Source organism: Aythya fuligula, chromosome 1 (assembly GCF_009819795.1).
Source record: "Aythya fuligula isolate bAytFul2 chromosome 1, bAytFul2.pri, whole genome shotgun sequence".
NCBI lineage: Eukaryota > Metazoa > Chordata > Aves > Anseriformes > Anatidae > Aythya > Aythya fuligula.
Window position 1 is genome coordinate 38941533 of NC_045559.1, and position 19754 is coordinate 38961286.

Genomic DNA, 19754 nt, shown 5'->3' on the forward strand with positions numbered 1-19754 from the left:
TTCATGGAATTGAACCTGGAAGACAACAATGATCACGCCCCACCAGTCAATCTGGAAATGATGGGGAAATCATGGAACAGGAGTTGTTAACCCGTTTAATAGAAATAAACCTGTGTGTTTCTACAGAACCGTATAGAGGGGAGAGAGAGCCTGTAAAAACATGCTTTGTGGTAAGACCTTTCAAGCAGAGGTCAGACCCATGTAAAATGGTCTATGTTAAATTGATTATGGAATTTATTTCTGTAATGCCTCTCTTCTCATTTCTGTTCCCCTAGGGATACGTGCCATGAACTCCTGGGACATGTACCTCTACTTGCTGATCCCAAATTTGCCCAGTTTTCTCAAGAGATAGGACTTGCTTCACTGGGAGCATCTGATGAAGATGTTCAGAAATTAGCCACCGTGAGTCAGTTCATTTTGTGGCATGCTCCCTCCTATCTGTCCTTCGTTTTGGTTGATGAAATGACACGTATTGTCTTATGAGAGCTGACTGTGTTTTCAGATGACTATGATGTGACAATCTCAGAGCTTTAGGTGTTTTTCCATTGTTTTTAATAAGAGCAAAGCTGAACACTCATCTTTAAGTAGTCAGTTTTATTATTTATGTGCAATAACCATCCAATTTCAAGGGCTAGCTGAGATGGATTTTGTCTGCTTTAAGGTGCTGAAAACAAGTAAGCAAGGTAATTTGGAAGAGGGGAGGGAGAAAAAACATTTTGGTGTGTACTCTCAGCTCTACGCAGTTAGTTCCTCCACAGGTGGCCACTTTGGCTCTTAGCACTGCTATTTCTGTACTCACTGATCAGTCTTGCAGATGTTCACTGTATTGTAGTGTGATAGATTTTGAGATGATTTTGCATCCTTGTTACTGCTCCTGTTGGAGAACATGTAGTTCTGAAGCCAAGGCTGTGCTGCAGTAGATTTAGACTGAGGTCAAGTGCCTCAGCCAGTAGCTGTGAGCAGGATTTTATGTTTCATCAAATGAGGCATGTTCCCACAGAAAGTGAGAACAGAAGAGGCTGCATGTTAAAGATGTTAGATGACCACCCAACTGGAACCTTCCTGCCTCTTGTGTGAGTGTTTGCACTGAAAGGCTATGTCAAGTTGCCAGGACTCTCTGCTCCTGCCCGCCTGTCAGCCCTACTGCAGTGCCATTTCCAAATAGCTCACGTGCTGTCCTTTGCATCATTACATAGATTGGTGACCCCTGGGCTATACTGCTTGCTCAGTTCAGCTGTCCTGTTTTAACTTGCTGTGTGCAGCTTGCTTGTGTGTATTCCGTTAAAACCTACGCTGCAAATAATTTCATAAACATTATTGCATTAGAAAACAACTCAATATTTAAATATTTTATCTGATGAAAAATTCTGGGAGATCCAGCAGAAAAATTACCTTAATTACCAGGTTACCTTAAAACTTACTTTGTGTACTACTGCTTTCCTACATGAGAAGCACAGTGAGGATTTTAATGGTTAGAAATAACTTGGATTCATTATTGAAAGCAGATTCAAAAAAGGCTCTGTTAAACTGTCGTAGTTGTGATGCACTGGCTTAGTACAGTCTTAGAGTCCCATCTACTGAGTCCCATCTATTGAAAAAGGAGTTTGTTTGTACCCTTTTTTTTACTTTCTCCTGCAGCCCTCCAGATGAGGCCACCAATTTTATTTAATGGAAAATCCTCACTCTGTAATTAGACAGGCTTGATATCCTGCTCCTGGCTGCTTCCTCTCACATTTTTCAGGATACGTTTTTTGCTTTTCCAATGGCTGTCTACTGAGAAGAAATTGTTGTTCATATGGAGGACTCATGAAAGTTGTGTGTCTATATGCAAATTTGCTAGGAGGGGACTTGATAGGAAGCAGACCTACCTTGTCATGAGTTGCAGCCTCAAGAGAAACTAGCTATCTGGCTGTTTCTGCAGGTATTTTGAAAAAAGTGGTGTATTCAAGTCTTTCACCCCATAATAACTTTAGATGGCATGGGCCTGTTGCAGAGGACAAGGTTGAGACTAATCTGTTTGGGAGAGATATTAATTCAAAATGACCTCTGAATATTATATAAATGCTTTTACTCTCCCCCTCCCAGAAATTCCCAGTTATGACTGACTGTGTCATCTGAACAATGAACTGCTCCTGAATCACAAAGCCAAAAATAAAAGAAGACAGCTGAGTCACTTTCCCTTATCACACTGAGAATTTGAAATCTGAGTCAAAGTTGATTCCTCCTCCCATGCTGGAAATAGCTCTTTCAGGTGGAAAAAGGCATTTAAAAAGAGCCTTATGGTAACCCAGGTGTTGTTATTTTTTGTAGAAGCACAATGAAGGGCTATACTCCCCTGGGGCAGGTGCTTGACAAATACAGAGACATTACTTGTCCTAAAATTTGCAATGTAAACAGAGTCAGTTTGAGAGCAAGTAGAAAGAATATAGCTCAGCAGAGAGGGTGAAGAGGCCAAGAAATGCATTTAGTTGTGCACCAAATGTCACCTGATGTGCTATTAACTGACTTTTGCAATATTCCGTCCCATTTCCATCCTAGATTTATATAAAAAAAAAAAAAAAAGCCAACAAAAACCAGCAAGCTGAAAAATGCCAGCCAAGAGTCTTAACACAGAAAAACAGCGCAGGTTCCAGCTAGGCAACTTCAAAGTAAATAGAGAAACAAATGAATGGAGGGAGAACATGCATATTAATGAGCTCGAAGCAATATGCTCAAGGCAAGCTTGCCATTATCATGACCTGTTTCAAAAGATAGTGACATTAACAGCTGAGCCCTTACCGGGAGGACAATGGCTTTAGGAAGAGAGGAAAACGCCTCTTAGGAATTCAGACCAGAAAGGGAAGAATTATTACAGGTGATTTGCTAATCTTCCGCTCCAGTCTGCTCTCAAAAGCCACCCTGTATCTGCCTTGATAGATCTGCTCTTTGTGTGCCATCAGGCCTGAGCTGCGAAGGAAAGGTGCCAGTAGTTTTGTCCCTGCAGAGCTGACACGGTGCATGGGGAGCAAGCAGGGGTCTGGTCCCCAGGCAGACCAGAATGGTTTGCCAAATGGCAATTAGTCACCCCTGTGCAACCCTGCTGAGGGCACAGATTAGATGGGAGACCTTGCAGAGGTGCTGGCCAGCTGCAGGGGAAGGACGGCTGCAGTGGAAGAGGGCTGAAAAGGGAGGGATGTGAGTCTACCTCTGCCTCCGGTTTGGGTCTGGTAGTCAGGCTGGGGCAAGGGGGAAGAGATGGCTGCTGCTCCTTTTCAAAGTTAAACACTCTAACCCTGAGAAATGGCATATTGAAAGAGCCAAAAGACTGTTTTAGCAGTGTTTTTAGAGAGTTACTGTTCCCTTTACAATATTTTAGGGCAGTAAGAAAAAAAAAATACAAGTGAATGAGTGACAGATTACTGCAACAAGGCAAAATATTTCCACAATCCTTTTTTTTTTTTTTGCTTGTCCTGTGGTACAAAGCACTTAGTAGTTCAGAAAATACAATATTGGCCATGTTTGCCTGGGTACTAATTATGATCATCATAACTAATGTCTTGAGCTACTGTGTGTGACTTTGTAAAAAATGGTTTTGAGTTGATTTTTCAAGCATGCTTGGTCTTTCCATTTTCATATAGTACTAATAAACAAAGACTGTCTTTTCTGCTTACCTATCAAACTCTGTGCTGGAGGGAGGACTTGGCATGAGGTGTTTCAGCTAATTTATGTAATATATCATTTACAACACATTTAACAGCACATAATGTAAGGTTTTGTCAGAAAAATTGTACAAAAAATACACCTCAGTTTATATTTCAATATTATCTTGTAATTTGTGGACTTGTGAGCCTGAGAGCAGCTGCCTTTGTAAAGCTGCAAGCCGATAAGCAGGATTCTCTCTCTTGCTGATGGCAGGAATGACTCCCAACTCCTGCTGAGCTCTTTCAGCATAGCTCAGATTGCCCTTTGCAGGGCAGTTAAGTAGTAGACATGTATGTAAAATTGAGTGGGGATTCAGAAATTGGGGCAAATTGGTGGTGATTCAGAAAAGAGGAGGTTAGGGCAGTATCTGTGGTTTGTATGCGGTTTATTGTGAAATCTTTCCATCCAAGAATTTGTCCATTATGGGCTAATTAGCCTTAGTAACTTTTTTTCCCACAATAGTTACTTACTGTAAGGTACATTTAAACCCTCATCTCTCCAAAACTGAAAAATTGCCTTTTCATTTTTCTTAACAATATTTTCCTCCCGGTATTTTAGTAGCATAGGGCAGTAGAAATCAAGCAATTTCTCTTGGTTTTGCTAGTCTTTATGCAGAAATCACAATAGTGAATTGCTTCCTAATTTGAAGGAATTGTGTGTGGTGAGGTCTTGTGAATACGTTTCAAGGTTGTTATGAATCTGAACGTTTTACCTTGCCTTGGATAAATGCTGAGGCCAATGGTGTATTTCTACTGATGACCTTAGTTTATCTCTGTGTGAGTCACACACAAAGTATTTTAGATATATATGCTGGGATAAGCAATTCATGTGAGCTTACTTGCCTGTCTTCCCTGAGGATCTCTGCTGTCTGGTTTTGTTGGCTTCATTCAAGTTCTTCTACACCGAACAACTGGCACACAATTCAGGACAATTACACATTATGTTTCGAATCATTCAGGTTGGAAAAGACCTCTAAGATCATCTAGTCCAACCTTTAACCTAGTACTAAAGTCTACCACTACACCGTGCTACGAAGTTGTACATTTACACATACCTTGAAGATCTTCAGGGATGGTGACTCCACCACTTCCCTGGGCAGCCTGTTCCAATGCCACACAACCCTTTCAGTAAAGAAATTTCTCCTAATATCCAAACTAAACCTCCACTGGCACGAATTGAGGGCATTTCCCCTCATCTTATCACTTGGTGCTTGGAACAGAAGTCCAATCCCCACCTTGCTATAGATAAGATCTGCCCTAAGCCTTCTTTTCTATAGGCTGAACAGCCCCTGTTCCCTCAGCTACTCCTCGTAAGACTTCTTTCCTTGACCCTTCACCTGAGGGGCAGATGACCAGAATGGAAGAAACGGGAGCATTGCAGATAAAGGCTGAGTTGCATTTACCAGCTTTGGGTCGATGCAGCATTTGTGGTCATACTAGATGGCACAAACTGTTGTGATCTCTCATCTTCAAAACAGATTAGGTTTCCCAGAGGGGCTATCGATAGCATTAGGCTGTAAGTACAGCTTGTGAACTGGGTAACTGCCTTCCTCCATGAATGAACAAATGGAGCAGAGAAGAAAACTATGTAAATACTTGAGATTTTGAACATTCCCACTGTGCATCTGGAAAATCAAGGTTTCTTGAATGTTTCTCATTTACACTTGCAAAATGATAGGCAGCAAACTAACCACTGTGCTAGTCTGTGATCAGATCCCCTGCTGAAGCTGTTCTGCCATATAAAAATAATTGTGTATTGGCCAACTGAAACCTGCTATTATAGCCCAAGAGCTATGGCATTCACTGAGCATATTGAAGTTTAACATTCAAATCTCTACTCAGTCTTTTTTCTGTATCCCAAATGTATGCCATAATTGTGTGACAAATGCCAGGAGTGAGCAGAGTGCGTACCCTAAGTCCAATGGAGGCATAATGGAGTTTCTTGCAAAGGAGTTGCTTCCAGCTGCACCTGTAGTTAATTAAAGATCTGCAGCATGAAGAGCTGGGTGTGATGAATATGATTTAAAAACTGCTTGAGTAAATTTTGACAGACTTATGGGAGACATGAAACAACTCTGATTGGGGATGCATGTCACTTAGAGAAGATGAACCAATCCCCAGTGTAAAACCTGGGATTGTAAAGCTGAAATATATGTGAAAGAAAACTACAGCTAGACATTGTCCTGCCACACAGCATGAGACTGAAAATGCTGTCATCCATACTGTTCATCAGTTGAGAAGTATGAGACCATGGTGTGGGCTATGTCTGTTCCTGACTTTGACCAGGCAAAAACACCTACACGTGGATATGTTTGGAAATTGTTCAAATGTAAAATCTGAAGCTGATACTAAAACAGAGGACAATGCTGATGAGACCTTGTGGCCTTGATCATTGCAAAGTCATACAAGTCTGTCTGAACCAGGAGAGAAGGCTGATGTACTGATGGATTACTCTCTTTGATTGGTGAGGTGGTGCTGAGCCCACAGACTGCAGCTCTAAAAGCACGCCCTAATCTCTGGTTTTGCTTTCCATAATGTTTTGAAGGAATTAATAACAGATAATAGTTTGACCCCAGATTTTAAGGGCTTGTTTTAAGGGCTAGTTGATAAACTAATTGGAGCACTGATGTCAAGTCTGCATGTATAATCAAATAGGTGATCAGAAAAGATAGTATAGAACATTTATCACAGAACCAGATTAAAAGGGGAAAATTGTAGATTCCAGGGATCAATATTTAATATTTTAGAATACTGCAATGTTCTCTTGCGGTGCATTTTCATTGTCATCACATCAGAGATTCATGGCACAAGAACAAAAACTCAGCAACAATATCTAACTAGCTTTGTATCTCAGAAACAAATGGCTCTGTACTACGTAAAAATAAGCTGGCACTCCAGAGAAGTTGCTACAGGGAGAATTTGAAGAGTTGATGAAACAGGAGCAACCCCTGTGCATTTTCTGCAGGAACTGTGACAGTCTGTTGTAGTCTTTGTTCTGGATTTGGACAGCCTATAGCCAAGTTTGGGTCTGTAAGGACTGCTGTACTGGTCAGCCCACGTGGCCAGTGCCTTGTTCCCAAGGGCAGTCCCGAGCAGCTGCTTAGAAAGGGTAAGAAGGGGACGAGCATGCCTGATTCTTTTTAAATGTTTTCCAGCTTTCTGACACTCAGGGACTCTTAAGCCAAATGTGGTTTCTGTGTATTTAATTTTCCTGAATGGATATCTGTTCAGTGACAGCTGTCTGTATTTGAAGACATGTAGACTCTTAGTCCCCACAATACCTTCTGCAGAGAGCTCTGTGACTCAACTCTTTGCTGTCTGGTGAACTATCTCCCTCAGCTGTATCTAGCCTGATTCTTACGAGCTCTTTTGATGCCATGTAGTTTGGTATTTGAAGAGAGAATTATCAAATCATCCCTATATGCTTTCTCAGTGCCATCATGACTTCACAGAATTGCATCATACTTTTCCTTAGTTGTCTCCTTATGTGCATTTAAAAGCAATAGTTTTAGTTATTTGGCATGTGGAAGATGCTCTGTAACTATGTGCATGCTATTTCTTCCCTGAACCTCTTCCACTCTTCTGGCTAGAACTGGAAAAGAAAAGGAAGAGAGAGGATATCTAAATCATCATGCTGGGCAATGGGGTAAATGAACAGTTCCAGCCCTAATGCCTGTTTTGGTTAAGAGCAGCACTACAGAATTAAGCCAGGTTTGAATGTTATTGCTATAGAAATGAGAGCCCATATATTTTAAAGACTTTTTGTATGGCAGGAAGAGCGGACCTAGTAGCTGACATGGTTTGCTGCTTGGGGATGAGAGAAATGGGCTGCATCCAGGTGCAGGAGGGGAGTAGGAATCAGTGGATCCATCTTTATCAACCAGCATCACTATTCAAGCACATGAGTTCCTACAGTTTCTGATCAGCAGAAGGTACAAAGGGGCGTTTCTGCTACTGCAAGTTCTGTGAGGGGATGGGAGAAATAATTTAGATGATGAAGAAATCATGTTGTCAGCCACGGCAACGAAGGTGGGGAGCTGGACCGCTGCTGTTGGAATTTATTTTTATTTTTTGCTTTTGATTTGTAGAGAGTGGCATAAAATATCAGTTTGCAAAATATTTTATAAACAAACCTCCTGTTTTATGTAGTCTCTAGGCTAGGTCACAGGATGGGCTACATCTGGAAATGGAACATTTCATGCTTTGGTGTTACTTAAAATTAAGAACAAGGATAGTTCATCTGTTGTTATGAGGGTACACAGGGTGAACCCTTGCTGCATTCTAGCAGTTGCTTGGGTGATTGACCTGCCTTTTGAGAGGATCTCAAGTTGCCCTACCAAGCAAAATTTTGTACCTGCAAGTAACTTGACCTAATGTTGTTTAATAACATGTTTTTGTGTTTGCGTACTTGGGTCCAATCCTGCAATGAGGAAGCTAAATGCAAGAGAGGACTAATTTGACTTAACTGGGAGCAGGGAAAGAATTAGAAATTGTTGTGGAAATAATATAACTCCTTGTAGACAGGATGCGGTTTATGAAGATCAAGCACTAAGCAGTTAGACATGCTGAAGAGAAAGCCTCTAATAAAATAACAAACTATAGCCAGACACTGGATTTGTTTTTATTTCTTGTAGGATTATATTTCCAAAAGTGGTTAGACCATGATCTGCGAGGTTACTGAACTGCAAATGCAAATTTACATGCACACAAGTAATACATTTTGACACATAGGTTAACAAGAGAATGGTGCGCATTTCACACAGCACTGGCTTGCTAATTACATTTGTTTATTTTCAGAAGCAACTTCATTTTCATTAAGAAATTGCAGATTCTGCAATAGTAATCTCTGCTGGTACTTCAGTAGCTCACACTGAATGTGTACTCTGCTGCTACAGTGATAAAAGTGATCCTCAAAAAAACAGCCTGGGAAGAATTTGTAGAGTTTAGGAATGCACTCAAATAGCAAAGATCTGCCACTTTAGTGCTGCATCCAGGAGAGAGAGATGGTGGAATAGATGGAAGCGATCTATGAATATTGATGGTGTTTTTTTTCTCTCTTTTGACCTAGAGTAGGACATATATTAACAAAAGGGCATAAAGAGTGTTTTATACACAATATGAAACCAGGACAAATTGTTGCTTCCAATGAGCAGCAATTGTACAAGTGTTTTGGGTAATAACTACTAGCAAAGCACATAACTTATGGAATGAATATTTAAAAGAAATGGGGGGAAAAAAAGCATTTAGAGGAAGGAGGATTGTGGGGAAGTGAAGGAGTCCAGCACATGGTAACTAATTTCAGACGTGTTGTTTAGGCGTCACTTAGGACCAAGGGATTGTCTGTGCTGTGAGTGCTTGACTTAGTGTTACCCATGCTTTCTGTGGAGCCAGAGCAGTTGAGGAGTGCTGTGGAAAAAAGTGTGTGTGACTGCATGTGGGGCTGGCCCTACTGAGTCCTATTAGGATCAGCCCCACCCCATGAATTCAGCTGCCTGGTTATCCGGCTAGGATCTGAATGCTGTTGGGGTGGGCCAGCTCCAGCTTCCCCTTGCTCAAGCGTCTCAGCACCCTGCTGCACTGCAGAGTGCAACCGTAGCTGCAGCCCTGCACACACAGCCCTCTTCTTGAGGATTGGTGGGACCAGCTGGAGAAGGAAGCCAAGAGATTCTGCTTTCAGGCAGAAATCAAACTAATTATGTCTAATGAGCAAAGTCCTCAAACCATACGCTCGTCTTTTAGCTTGTCTGGAGTACTTCAGTAAATGATTTTGCTTCCGGAAGGACACTGATACTTGTAGCTACTATCTATAACCCAAATAACATCATTTTATGGAAACTGTCTAAGAATTCATGTTTGTGAGAGCTGAAAAGATCCTAATTTAATATTCACAACTGTGCTAATCTGAATTGTTTTAAATACAGGCTCAAGGACTAAGCATATCACATGTATTCAGTCTAGTTCTCTCAACAAGCATTTTCCTGAGTAGTTTCTTTGTGTGCTCAGAGAAAAGTAGGGAAGTAAGACAAAATCTGTCTGGTATCCACAAAGAGCTAACTATGCCTAGGGCTCAATTATTTGGTGCTACAGCTTTTGAAGTGGTTCTTGTGCCTGTTGTAATCTTTCTATCAAATGGCATCAGAGTGCTGCATCAATATGATCTCATACATTTTTAATTCATATATTTTTGGGTGATCTGCAATGTTTTTGTAAGTATATCTTAATTACAGGGCCAGTCCTGACACCTCAGAAAGCCAAGGATAGGTTTGCCATTGCTTTCAAAGAATTAAGTCAGGGTTTAGCCCACAGACCTACATTTCCATGCAAGTCTCCCTGAAAGTCAATATGGTTGTGCACGTGCAAATGGAGGTAGGATTTGCCACTGTAAAATTAACAGTTTTTGTCAAGCAAAAGGTTAATGTATCAGAATATAGGCTTCTGCAGGAAAAAAGCCAACTCCAGAGAGCACGTGGTTTTACTGTCATGGAAGTCTCTGTCAAAGGCAAGTGCAAGTGGTAGGGCATGTCTCAAACTCGCTTGGGTGTTCCTTAGGGTTGGTAGGGCTTCAGGCGTTATTGTATATAGGGTTTTTTGTGGATGAATTGGGAAAGTAAAAGCAAATACCCTAAACCTCAGGGCATTGTTGAAGCCAAAGAGAAGTCTGTGGAGAAGAGCCTTGTATCTGATAATTTTGGTTGTTTTGGTTTGAATCCAGCTGTGCCTGATGATGTTGTAGGCAAAGTGACCAGAACAGCAGAACAGGTGCTGCTTTAGGCAGTTCCAACACCCCTGTCCCAGTCGGGCTGTTTCTCAGATTCAAGCTTGGTGTCAGACTTTTTTTTTTTTTTTTCCTCAGACAAAGCATTAGTTTTGACAAGATAATTTTACTTCAGTTCGTATCTGTAAGCTTTATATTTTCTGTATTTTGTAGAGAACTTTCTGCAGATCGTCATCGTGGCATTGATAAAATATGGTACCCACTAGCTAGATAAAGGTTCCTACTAATAACACTAGATAAAACAGCTTGGATTTCTTTTAAAAGAAACGCTGGAAAGAGTGGGTGCTCCCGGGATGTTATTTTTTTTTTCCCCAAAAAACATATTAATCTTTTTCTAAAGGTTTTTCTTCCCTCTCTTTAACCCGTAGGCCACAATTGTTACAAATGTATAATTTGACTGTATGAATAGTTAACATTATAGCTTACACCACATTCTACATATCTAGCATGCAAACACCTTTGTAGGATTAATTTTTCAACTCTCAAGAAACCTATTAGCTTATGTCACACGTCTGCAATGAATTCAGTACCTATATGAGAGCAGAAACCTTACACATGAGTGAGAGCCTGGTTATAACTGATTGTTTCAGTGACCTTTATGTTTGGTAAGTCACTTCTAGAGCAGAGCTGCTGTAAACTGCCTGGGCTTTTGTCTATGCAGGGAAGAGCTGCAATTTGTGCTCACAAATAACTTGCTTAGTATACCTTTTTTCCACCTTGCTGAATGCATATTCATATAATTTGCTGTGTATTTACAGATTTCTGGCAGGTAACCCAGCGGTGACTCACTTGACTAATCTGTAGTTATGACAGATTCTTTTTACATGCCCTCACAGCCTAAAATCAGTGAGAGACAAGGAGATACTCAACTGTACTTGAAAAAGATTTTGTTTGAGGCTGTGAAAGCCGTCTCCAGTTTAGACATATTTTTAGTGGCAAAATTAATAGATATTTAAAATTCCCTGAGCTACTTTTCTTCTTTGATCCATCTGTCAGCTTGACATGAATAGAACTTGCACTTGTGCTGATGCCTACTATTTTTTTTATTTTTATTTTTTTGTGCAAGGCAGGTTAAGCAAATACATTAAGAGCCAGAAAAGCTTTTGGGAGTCCCCTTGCATTTATGTGTTTAAAAGAACATTGGGTTTAAATGCAGTGTTGCTGTTGGAAACTGTGATGTTTGAAAACAGATTTTAGCTATCTGGTTATTAAATCAGTTTTCAGTAAATAGACACAAGCATTTATTTATTTTTAAGTTTAGAAAATTAGCGTGTGTACTGTTATTTTTGGAATGAAGTCCTCTTTTTTTTTTTTCCCCTTCTCGTTACAAAGAAATGTTTAGGTGGATATGACTGCCAAGAAATAGTGCATTTTTTCCTTGAAATAAACATTTGACAAATGCATTGGCCAGTTGTCAACATCTCTTTAGTGTGTTTCTGCACCCCCAATTCTAGAGCTTGCCCAGGTTCTGAGATCTTTCCAGCCCTGGGAGACTGCTCTGCTTTCTGGAGATATTATTTCTCCTCGTTAGCAGACACATTAGGACTTATGCTGTTGATCATGTACTTAAGAACCTCATATCCCTCCTCAGCTAAAATGTCATGGGAGGCACTCAGCAGGCTTGGTGAGTCTGCATCACTCCCTGCAGTGCAATTGTCAGACACGGTAATCGGTCTGGCAATAAGGTGGGACTCAGCCTGCTCCAGGGAATGGCATCCTGAGAAACACATGTGCCTGGTGCCTTCCCCAGGGGAACGCCGAGGGCCTGTCTCTGGGCTGGCCAAGGATTGCTGTTAAAGAGGCCTTGCAGCCTGCAGTAACTCATTCTGACAGGGGACTGACATAGGGCAGTGATTCAGTAAGCTCTCTGTTTATAAAATGAGGACTGCCCAGACTATGATTTGTTGCTCCAGCTTTGCTTCTCATGAATCCATGGATTTATCTTGCCAGTCTATCAAAAGCTTCTCTTCAGTGGAAGAAGCTCTGGTGCCAGTCTTCTCCTTCTATAGTTCGCTTATAGCACTCTAGTATGCAAAAAAGGACAGATTATGCATGCCTCCCCAGTCCAAAGAGGCTTTCTTGATGTTTCAGGGAGCACTACAGCTTTGCACCTTCTGTTCTGAGTCTCCTTGTGAGAATGCTTGCTGGGGGTGGAAGATGTTCTTTTAGAGAGGGGGAAACAATTCTGGACCAGTGCTGAGGTCCACAGGTAAATGCAGGAGACTGGTCTTGAGGCCTGGGCTAGGCTTTTGTGGAGATGTTTGCTCTGAATGTCAGATGAAGAAGTGTATCTGAGATTGTTCTTGCCTCATCTCTGGAGGTTCTAAGCAATGCACTTCAAAACTGGGGCACCAGTCCTTAGGTTGATGACTTCCCATAAAATGTAGGTGTTGGCAGGTGAAGGACGCCTCAATGACCTCTCATATGTGCATTTGTTCCAAATTCTGCTCGTGTTTGGGTCATGCCAACCTGTCACTCAGTCCTTGGCATCTTTCTAGCAAAGATCCAGGCTGTAGTATGATCCAGAATGCTGAGGGGGCACTTCCAGGGTGCCAGTCCTTGCCTGTGACAAGGTATAAAATTAGCAGTGTTCTTGCTTTGGTTTTGTTAATGCAAAGTCCTCATTTGGAAGAATAGCAGCACAAGATCTGGAAAACAGGGATGTCAGAGCCCTAAAGACAGTCTCTGCTTGCAGCCTGTGAATCCCTGAAGATCCTGGTGGATCAGATGGGTCTCATGAAGCAGCGCAGGCTGAAGACTATGGGTGGGCAGCAGTGACATATGTTGACCCAGCCTTTTTTTTTTTTTTTTTTTTTTAATTTTTTTTGGAAATTCAGAGAACCGTATTTCTTGGAGACCAGCAAACATGTCGAAAGACCTGATTGTGCCTCTTGAGCTAACTGTGTGAAAGGTCTCGACAGCTGAAATTTGAAGCAACAGCTTGAAAAAGAAAGGGGAAAATATTCATGTCAGCTACTGTAGGGAGCACTGAACATGAATTCACATTACATATTGTAAAATAAATTGGAAAGGGAATGGTTCATTATTGCACATCATTTGTTCTTAATAACTCCATATGAAATTAATAAAGCTTTGAAACTCCAGGTTTTAGAAGTTCTTCATGATAAGAGTCAAATGAAAAGGAAGGAGAAATAGGAAGGGTAAAGCATTTGGGCTTCAATGCCTTATGTTTAACAAATGATCTAAGCAGCAGTTCATAGTTTCAATGGTTTCATCTCCTTAGCTACATACTAAGCTTCAGCACTATTAGTTAATTACATTTGAGAAATTAGGAATTATTCTTCTGACAGTGTTAAGCAAGTTGAAGTGAGTGTGCTTTTGGCTGCCTTGATGGGAAACGTCAGACCGTGAATGTAGAAACTCTTTTTGCTGAAGCATTGAGGTGTTTGGTTCTGCAGCTCTGAGTCTCCAAGGTTTTTGACTGAGATAAAATGAGAGAGGTGGACAAATGTCTCAGCACAGAGCAGGCCTCGGTTTAGATTATTTAGGAGTAATTCGCACATGGAGTGGGATATCCAATGGCTCCAGTTCTGTGGACCCATTTTCTTACCTTTGGTGAGCTCTCTTGCATTGGGTGGTATAAAGTTACCTCCTTACTGATGCCACTGGAGTGTTGCTCTGCAAATTCTGCTTTACAAGCTCAGGATTATGATTTTATTTTGGTCACTGTTATGAGATTTTCTCCAGAAACTCCTGAAAAAAGAAATATATTTCAAAGTATTCGCAAGGGGTTAAGACCCACAATACTAACTTTAGTGCATGCTTTCTCTGACGGTGTCAAGCCACTGCATTAGAGGAATTTGCATGTAGTGATGCTGTGCGCTATGGCTGTCAACAGAAACGTGAAGGCTGGGGTGCTTCTAATCCAGAGTGCTCTAATGAGCATCACCACATCTACTCAAACTTCTGTTTATAAAAAGATTGTTCCAAACATTCACCCTTAGTGAAAGGTCTGAATGCAAAGCAGTCAGATGAGGGGAAAAAGGAGAATATTGTTAAATATACACACTTTGAAATCCCTGAAGGAGACCTCATTTCAGTGAGCCTAAGTACATTTCAAAGTGGCAGACTAAACAAAATTCTTCAGGAAGGTAACTCTGAAAAATTAAACTTTGTTTTCTTATTTAGAAATGCTGTTGGTTGTGAATAGGGTCACTCCCTTTCCTGGAGGTAGGCGAATCATCTATAATGAAAGACTTATCCATTGAATTTTTCTTCTTTTCTTCTTTTGATCTATTCACAAGCTCATCATGAGATTTATTTGTTGTTCAAAATTCTCCCTGCATTTTTATGCAATACTGTTCCCACATGAATAGCTGTCAAATAGCTTGTATTGCTTGATGTTTGGATGCCAACGTTGGGCTGTACTGGCTAGTTGCCTGGGTTACCTGTGTTGTATCTGTCTGTTTCTTGTAGTGGAGCATTCCTGACACTACTCAACAGGCTGAAAATCTTGAATAATTCGGTCAAATGTAGAATGCTAGCTTTTTTATTATTACTATTATTGGTGGCTATTGATACCTTGGAGACTGGAAGAATAAGCAAGAATTCACAAATTTGTTTATGCTAGCTCTGAAAGAAGAAAGCAAGCAGAAATGAGTCACAGATGGCTTTGAATCAACATTTGCATTCAATCTGAGCAACTTTTACAGGGGGAAGAAAACACCTGTATTTCATTAATTCTTAGTATTAATTTCTAACAGGGATTTTTGAAAGTCTTTCAGTTGTATATAACTATCCTCTTACAAGATAATTACAGCTATGTGAGAGATTTAATCTCCAGGTGAGTAATTTTAAAGCTAAAGCTAAAGGTCTTCTCTTCTAAAGAAAAAGGAATGAATCTTTGCAAATTATTGAATATATTACACATGTTGGAATTAAGAGTAGCCCATTCAAATATCCTTTGAAATCATAAATCTAGTAGAAAGAATGTAAAGATTTTTCCTTAAGGATATTTATTTGGCACTGGTCTTGTAAGTATTTACATATACTAGTATTCATATTATCTTCACGGCAACTAATTAAATCTGTACTTACATATAAGTGATTATTTCTGGTGCTGCATGTCAGCTTGGGGCTGTATCCCCATCCCATTAGCAGTACTTGAAGTGGTGAATATTCTTGTCCATATGATGTGCTTGCAGTCATGCAATTACTCAGTCCCTCCTTCTTGCCCCTTGTGACAAGGAGTGCAAGTGAATCAGCTCTTGACCACGGCTGGTGTTCCCAGTGCTCATCCTGAGAACATCTTTTTAGAGAACAGATAAAATCTCATTATTCATCATACTGAAAATTACAAAGTGAACAAAAATATCAGTCTCTCAGCTATACCATAAGAAACCTATGTGAAAAGGAATGGCTTGAAGGGTCTTTTTATAGACAAGGCAGATTTTGAAGTACTGAGTCTGTGACATTAGCACCCAGCAGCCTGCACAAGTTCTTTGCACAGGTCCCAGGAGGGAGATTCACAAATGCAAAATGATGTTGAAGAGTGATTTGAAAAAAATCTTCAAAACCAGTCAGATGTGGAGAGTTGCAATTACCAGACCTCTTTTCTACCTTTGCAAATTTCTATATAAACTTGAATATATATGTGTATATATATATATATATATATATGTTAGCTGTCATATCTGTAACTGAACCTTTTCTTGTTTTGGTAGTCTGGATTATAATGCAGGACTGTGCGTGAATGTGAAGAATAGACGTGTTTTCCATGGAGAGCAAGCTTGGAGTTTGTTTGCCGGGGCATGATCTGTTCTATCACTTTCCTGTCAATTGTAGATGTCTGGAGAACTGTGTATGTGTAAAGACTACAGTGGTGATATTTTCCTTGTACCTCCTTGTAGTTGGCAGCGACCATTGGCTCATGGATTCTGAAGGAAGAGACCTGCTGTATTAGTATGTAATAGCACTTAAAGGTTTTTCTTCCATGGATCTATTTATGCATTTTTGAACCCACATGTAGACAGCGTTTCATGAGCATGACTGTAAATTATCAGTCATATACTTCAGTTAAATTAGAGAAATAATTTAAAATAATATCTCACACTGCATCAATCTCCTGGTACAGTCTTCATCATGACATTGGTGTCTCTTGGCTTAAAAAGATATTTTTAATCCTTCATTTGGTGCTGTGATTTTTCATCTTTGGTCATTTGGCTGACAGAAAGGCATTTTAGTGGAGGGCTTTTCAAGAATTACAGAATTTATACAAGATAGGAAGACATCTCTTCTGTTGCTTTGTGTCATCCTGCTGTTCTTGTTGCCGTTTGCAATAGTTATTTTGGCAGGAAGCTGCTGTCTTCCTGCTTTAAATATTAAACTTCCTTCTTCCTTGACTTGTGTTTTTACATTTTGATTTGCTGTCCATGGATGTGAATGCTATTGTTCTTGTTGATCTCAGCATGAATTCATATCACTGCTTAAGAAGACCGGTTCCTGTGCTAGCCGAGAGCTTCCATGGAGTGTTAAACAATGCCATTCTTATTGCTGCTGTAAATGTGTATGGAAGGACTTGGGAGTGAAAGCACCAAAAGTTCATCTGTTCTCCTATAACATTATAATCTTTTTATAAGAATGAGAAGGGAGATGAATAGGAGGAAGAGAGAAGAGTACTTGAAAGAGATTAGCGTGGAAATGCCAACATAATCTGTCATATTTAGCATAATTCTGGAGCTTCTTTGTGGCCACCAAATATGTTTGTTTCCTTATGTTGTCTATTATGGGGTAGTAAACTGGAGCAGAGGTCTTAAGGTGGTGTTGGTGTAGGAGGAGAAGGAAAACTCTGGGCAGTGAACTGTAGGCATGGAACTTTTGGGGGTATTGTAGTTTGGGGGTGGGGGTGGAGAAGAGATGTGTAGACAAGGGAGTGAATGAAGGGATCAGGAGGCCAGTTGAGAAGGGAGAGCATCTGGTACTGAACCCAACAGAACTCCAGGAGCCCACCTGTAGGATGTAGCAAGCTGTACTTCACTCCAAAAATGAGGTAGAAGTGGAAGTCATGGGAGAAGACAGGATGCTGATGTAGCTTGTACAGGAGCCATGTGTTTGGGGCTGCAGGTTGGGGAGCAAGCTGTAATTTCAGTGTTTTGAGTATGCCAGAGAGAGGTCAAAGATATAAATCAGAACATGAAGGCCTGAACATCCCCTTTTGTGCTTATGTTCACCAGTCTACACATAATGATGATATAATTATCAGCTATTTGCCTTCAGGGAAGGCTTTTACAGTTCTGTTCATCTAAGCAGCTGTTACTTCATTCAGTCACTCCAACTGCAGTAGCAAGTTATCTTCTCTGTAATATACGTGTATAGCAGTAACTACAGTTACTGTTGCTGCTCCATACAAAGAGAGGTCTAGAGTGGGTATTTGTATATAGTGGGTATGCGTCCAGTGTATTAAAAGAAGAAAAAGAAAAAAGGTCTTTACATAGTTAATATTTAACCTCCTTATCAACACACTCCAGTGTTTGTAGACTTGACAGCATGGCTTTCCAAAGCCTGCTGAGTCTCACAAGGCACCGAGCCTTCTCTGGGTGTCCGTGTGAGTGGGAGGGTGGGGGGAGTCATGTATTTCTGAGTAATGAGCTGAAGATGGCAGCATTGGGTGTGCTATTCTCATTTTCTTAGCTAAGTAGAGCTCTCTTAAATTGTAGAAATTATAGTTTTTGCATATGGCAAATTTATAAAAAAAAAAATCATCTTTTCATTTGAAGGGCTCTTCTTAATACTGTAGCTTAATACCACAGGTTAGTAGTGGGCAGTCGTGTTTTATCATCAGGTCATTTTGTACGCACGCTATTTAGGTTAGATATGTTGAGAGTGCATGTCTTATCAACATTGAAGTAAGTATTGACTCATAAATATGGCTCCCTTTTATAGTAATATTAATAGTTTTGCAACATCAGTTAAAAAAAAAAGATAAAAAGATATCTCATTATGCTCTGTTTAGCTATTAAGGGAAAAATGAAATTGATGTCTCCCTCTGTCATGTGAACACTTTACCCCTGGACAGCAGAGATTGCTCTCTCCTGTGCTAGTTTTATATCCCCTTGCTTTCTGCCTCTTCCTTCCCCATTAGTGCCCATCTTCAGAAAAGTGGAGAGCATTTCTCCACCCTCCCTTCACTGGCCTTGCAGATTGCTGAGAGGGCGTTCTCAGCAGGACATTCATTTGGTCCTCTTCAGGACCACTTACGGGGACAAAGTTAGGGCCACCATGGTGGATCTATAAGAGAAAAACAGCAGACTCCCTCTTCCTAGCTGTTGTCTGTTTTGAGAATGAAAATGACTGTGATCACGGTGTTTTATGAGGAGCCCAGTACAGCTGCATGTCTATCAGGATGTTCTTGTTCATAGTGTAAAAATCATTACCACGTTGGTTCTTTTAAGATTGTTGAAGGGATAATTCAAAGATGCTAGTGGGGTTTAAGCATAAAGCTGAGCATTTCATTGCTGACATTGTTGTCATGTACAGAACCAGAACTGTAACCCTCTAAAGGTTTTTCTAGTGAAATATTTAGGCAAAGAAGCTAAATTTGCTCTCTCCTTGTGGCAGGTGTCTCAGCCTCACTCAAGTCCTACAGTGATGCCTGTGTCATTCTGTGCATCTGGTTGTTTGTTCCCGAGATGTCTCTTTTGGAAAGCAGTTGCCTTGGCCTTCCTCTAAGTGATGACATCAGCTAATTGCTAATGAACAATTATGTGCCAGCTTGGCTTACCGAGTCAATAGCAAAGTCAGAGGTGGAACTTTGATTTCTTGTTTGACAATGTTGTGCTTTCACCTCTTGTGGATATCTGTGATTTGACTGCTGTGGTGGAACCTGACTAAAGACATCTTAAGTCTCTGCAGCCTTTCCTTCTTCCCAGTCTAGCGGGTTTAGATCAGACGCAGGGCTCATTTTTTTTTTATTCTTTTTTAATCATGCATTTCTATGTAGTGCTGGGTGAATCAGTGGCACTACAGGAACTTTTATGAGAGGCAGAGAAATGAATCATTTCTCAATTTCTAACCATTTGTTGCTGAACTTAAAAGAGCTGTTAATTACTGCTCTTTTACGTTAGCGATGGAGATTCAGTCTAAAAAAGTGGGGTTTGTAAGAAAAGTGGGAAATGGCAAATAAATAAATAAAATCATCTGTTTAGGGTCTATTTTGAAGATATTCAGAAAAGTTTAAGATTTAGTACCAAATAGCGTGTTGAAGTTTATCCTAAAAAAAACCACCGCAAGTAAGCTTCACCCACAGTACCTGCTACATAGTTAAATGAAACTGTAGTCTA

At 40.4% G+C, this 19754-nt stretch overlaps 1 protein-coding gene across 1 annotated transcript in view; it reads left to right on the forward strand.

Moving 5' to 3' along the window:
- TPH2 (tryptophan hydroxylase 2) overlaps window positions 1-19754 on the forward strand; it is a 51558-nt gene that overhangs the window by 21855 nt on the left and 9949 nt on the right. The window contains exon 8 of the mRNA XM_032198083.1: window positions 276-402. Coding sequence (XP_032053974.1) covers window positions 276-402 — 127 coding nt within the window. The remainder of the gene's footprint in view (window positions 1-275; window positions 403-19754) is intronic.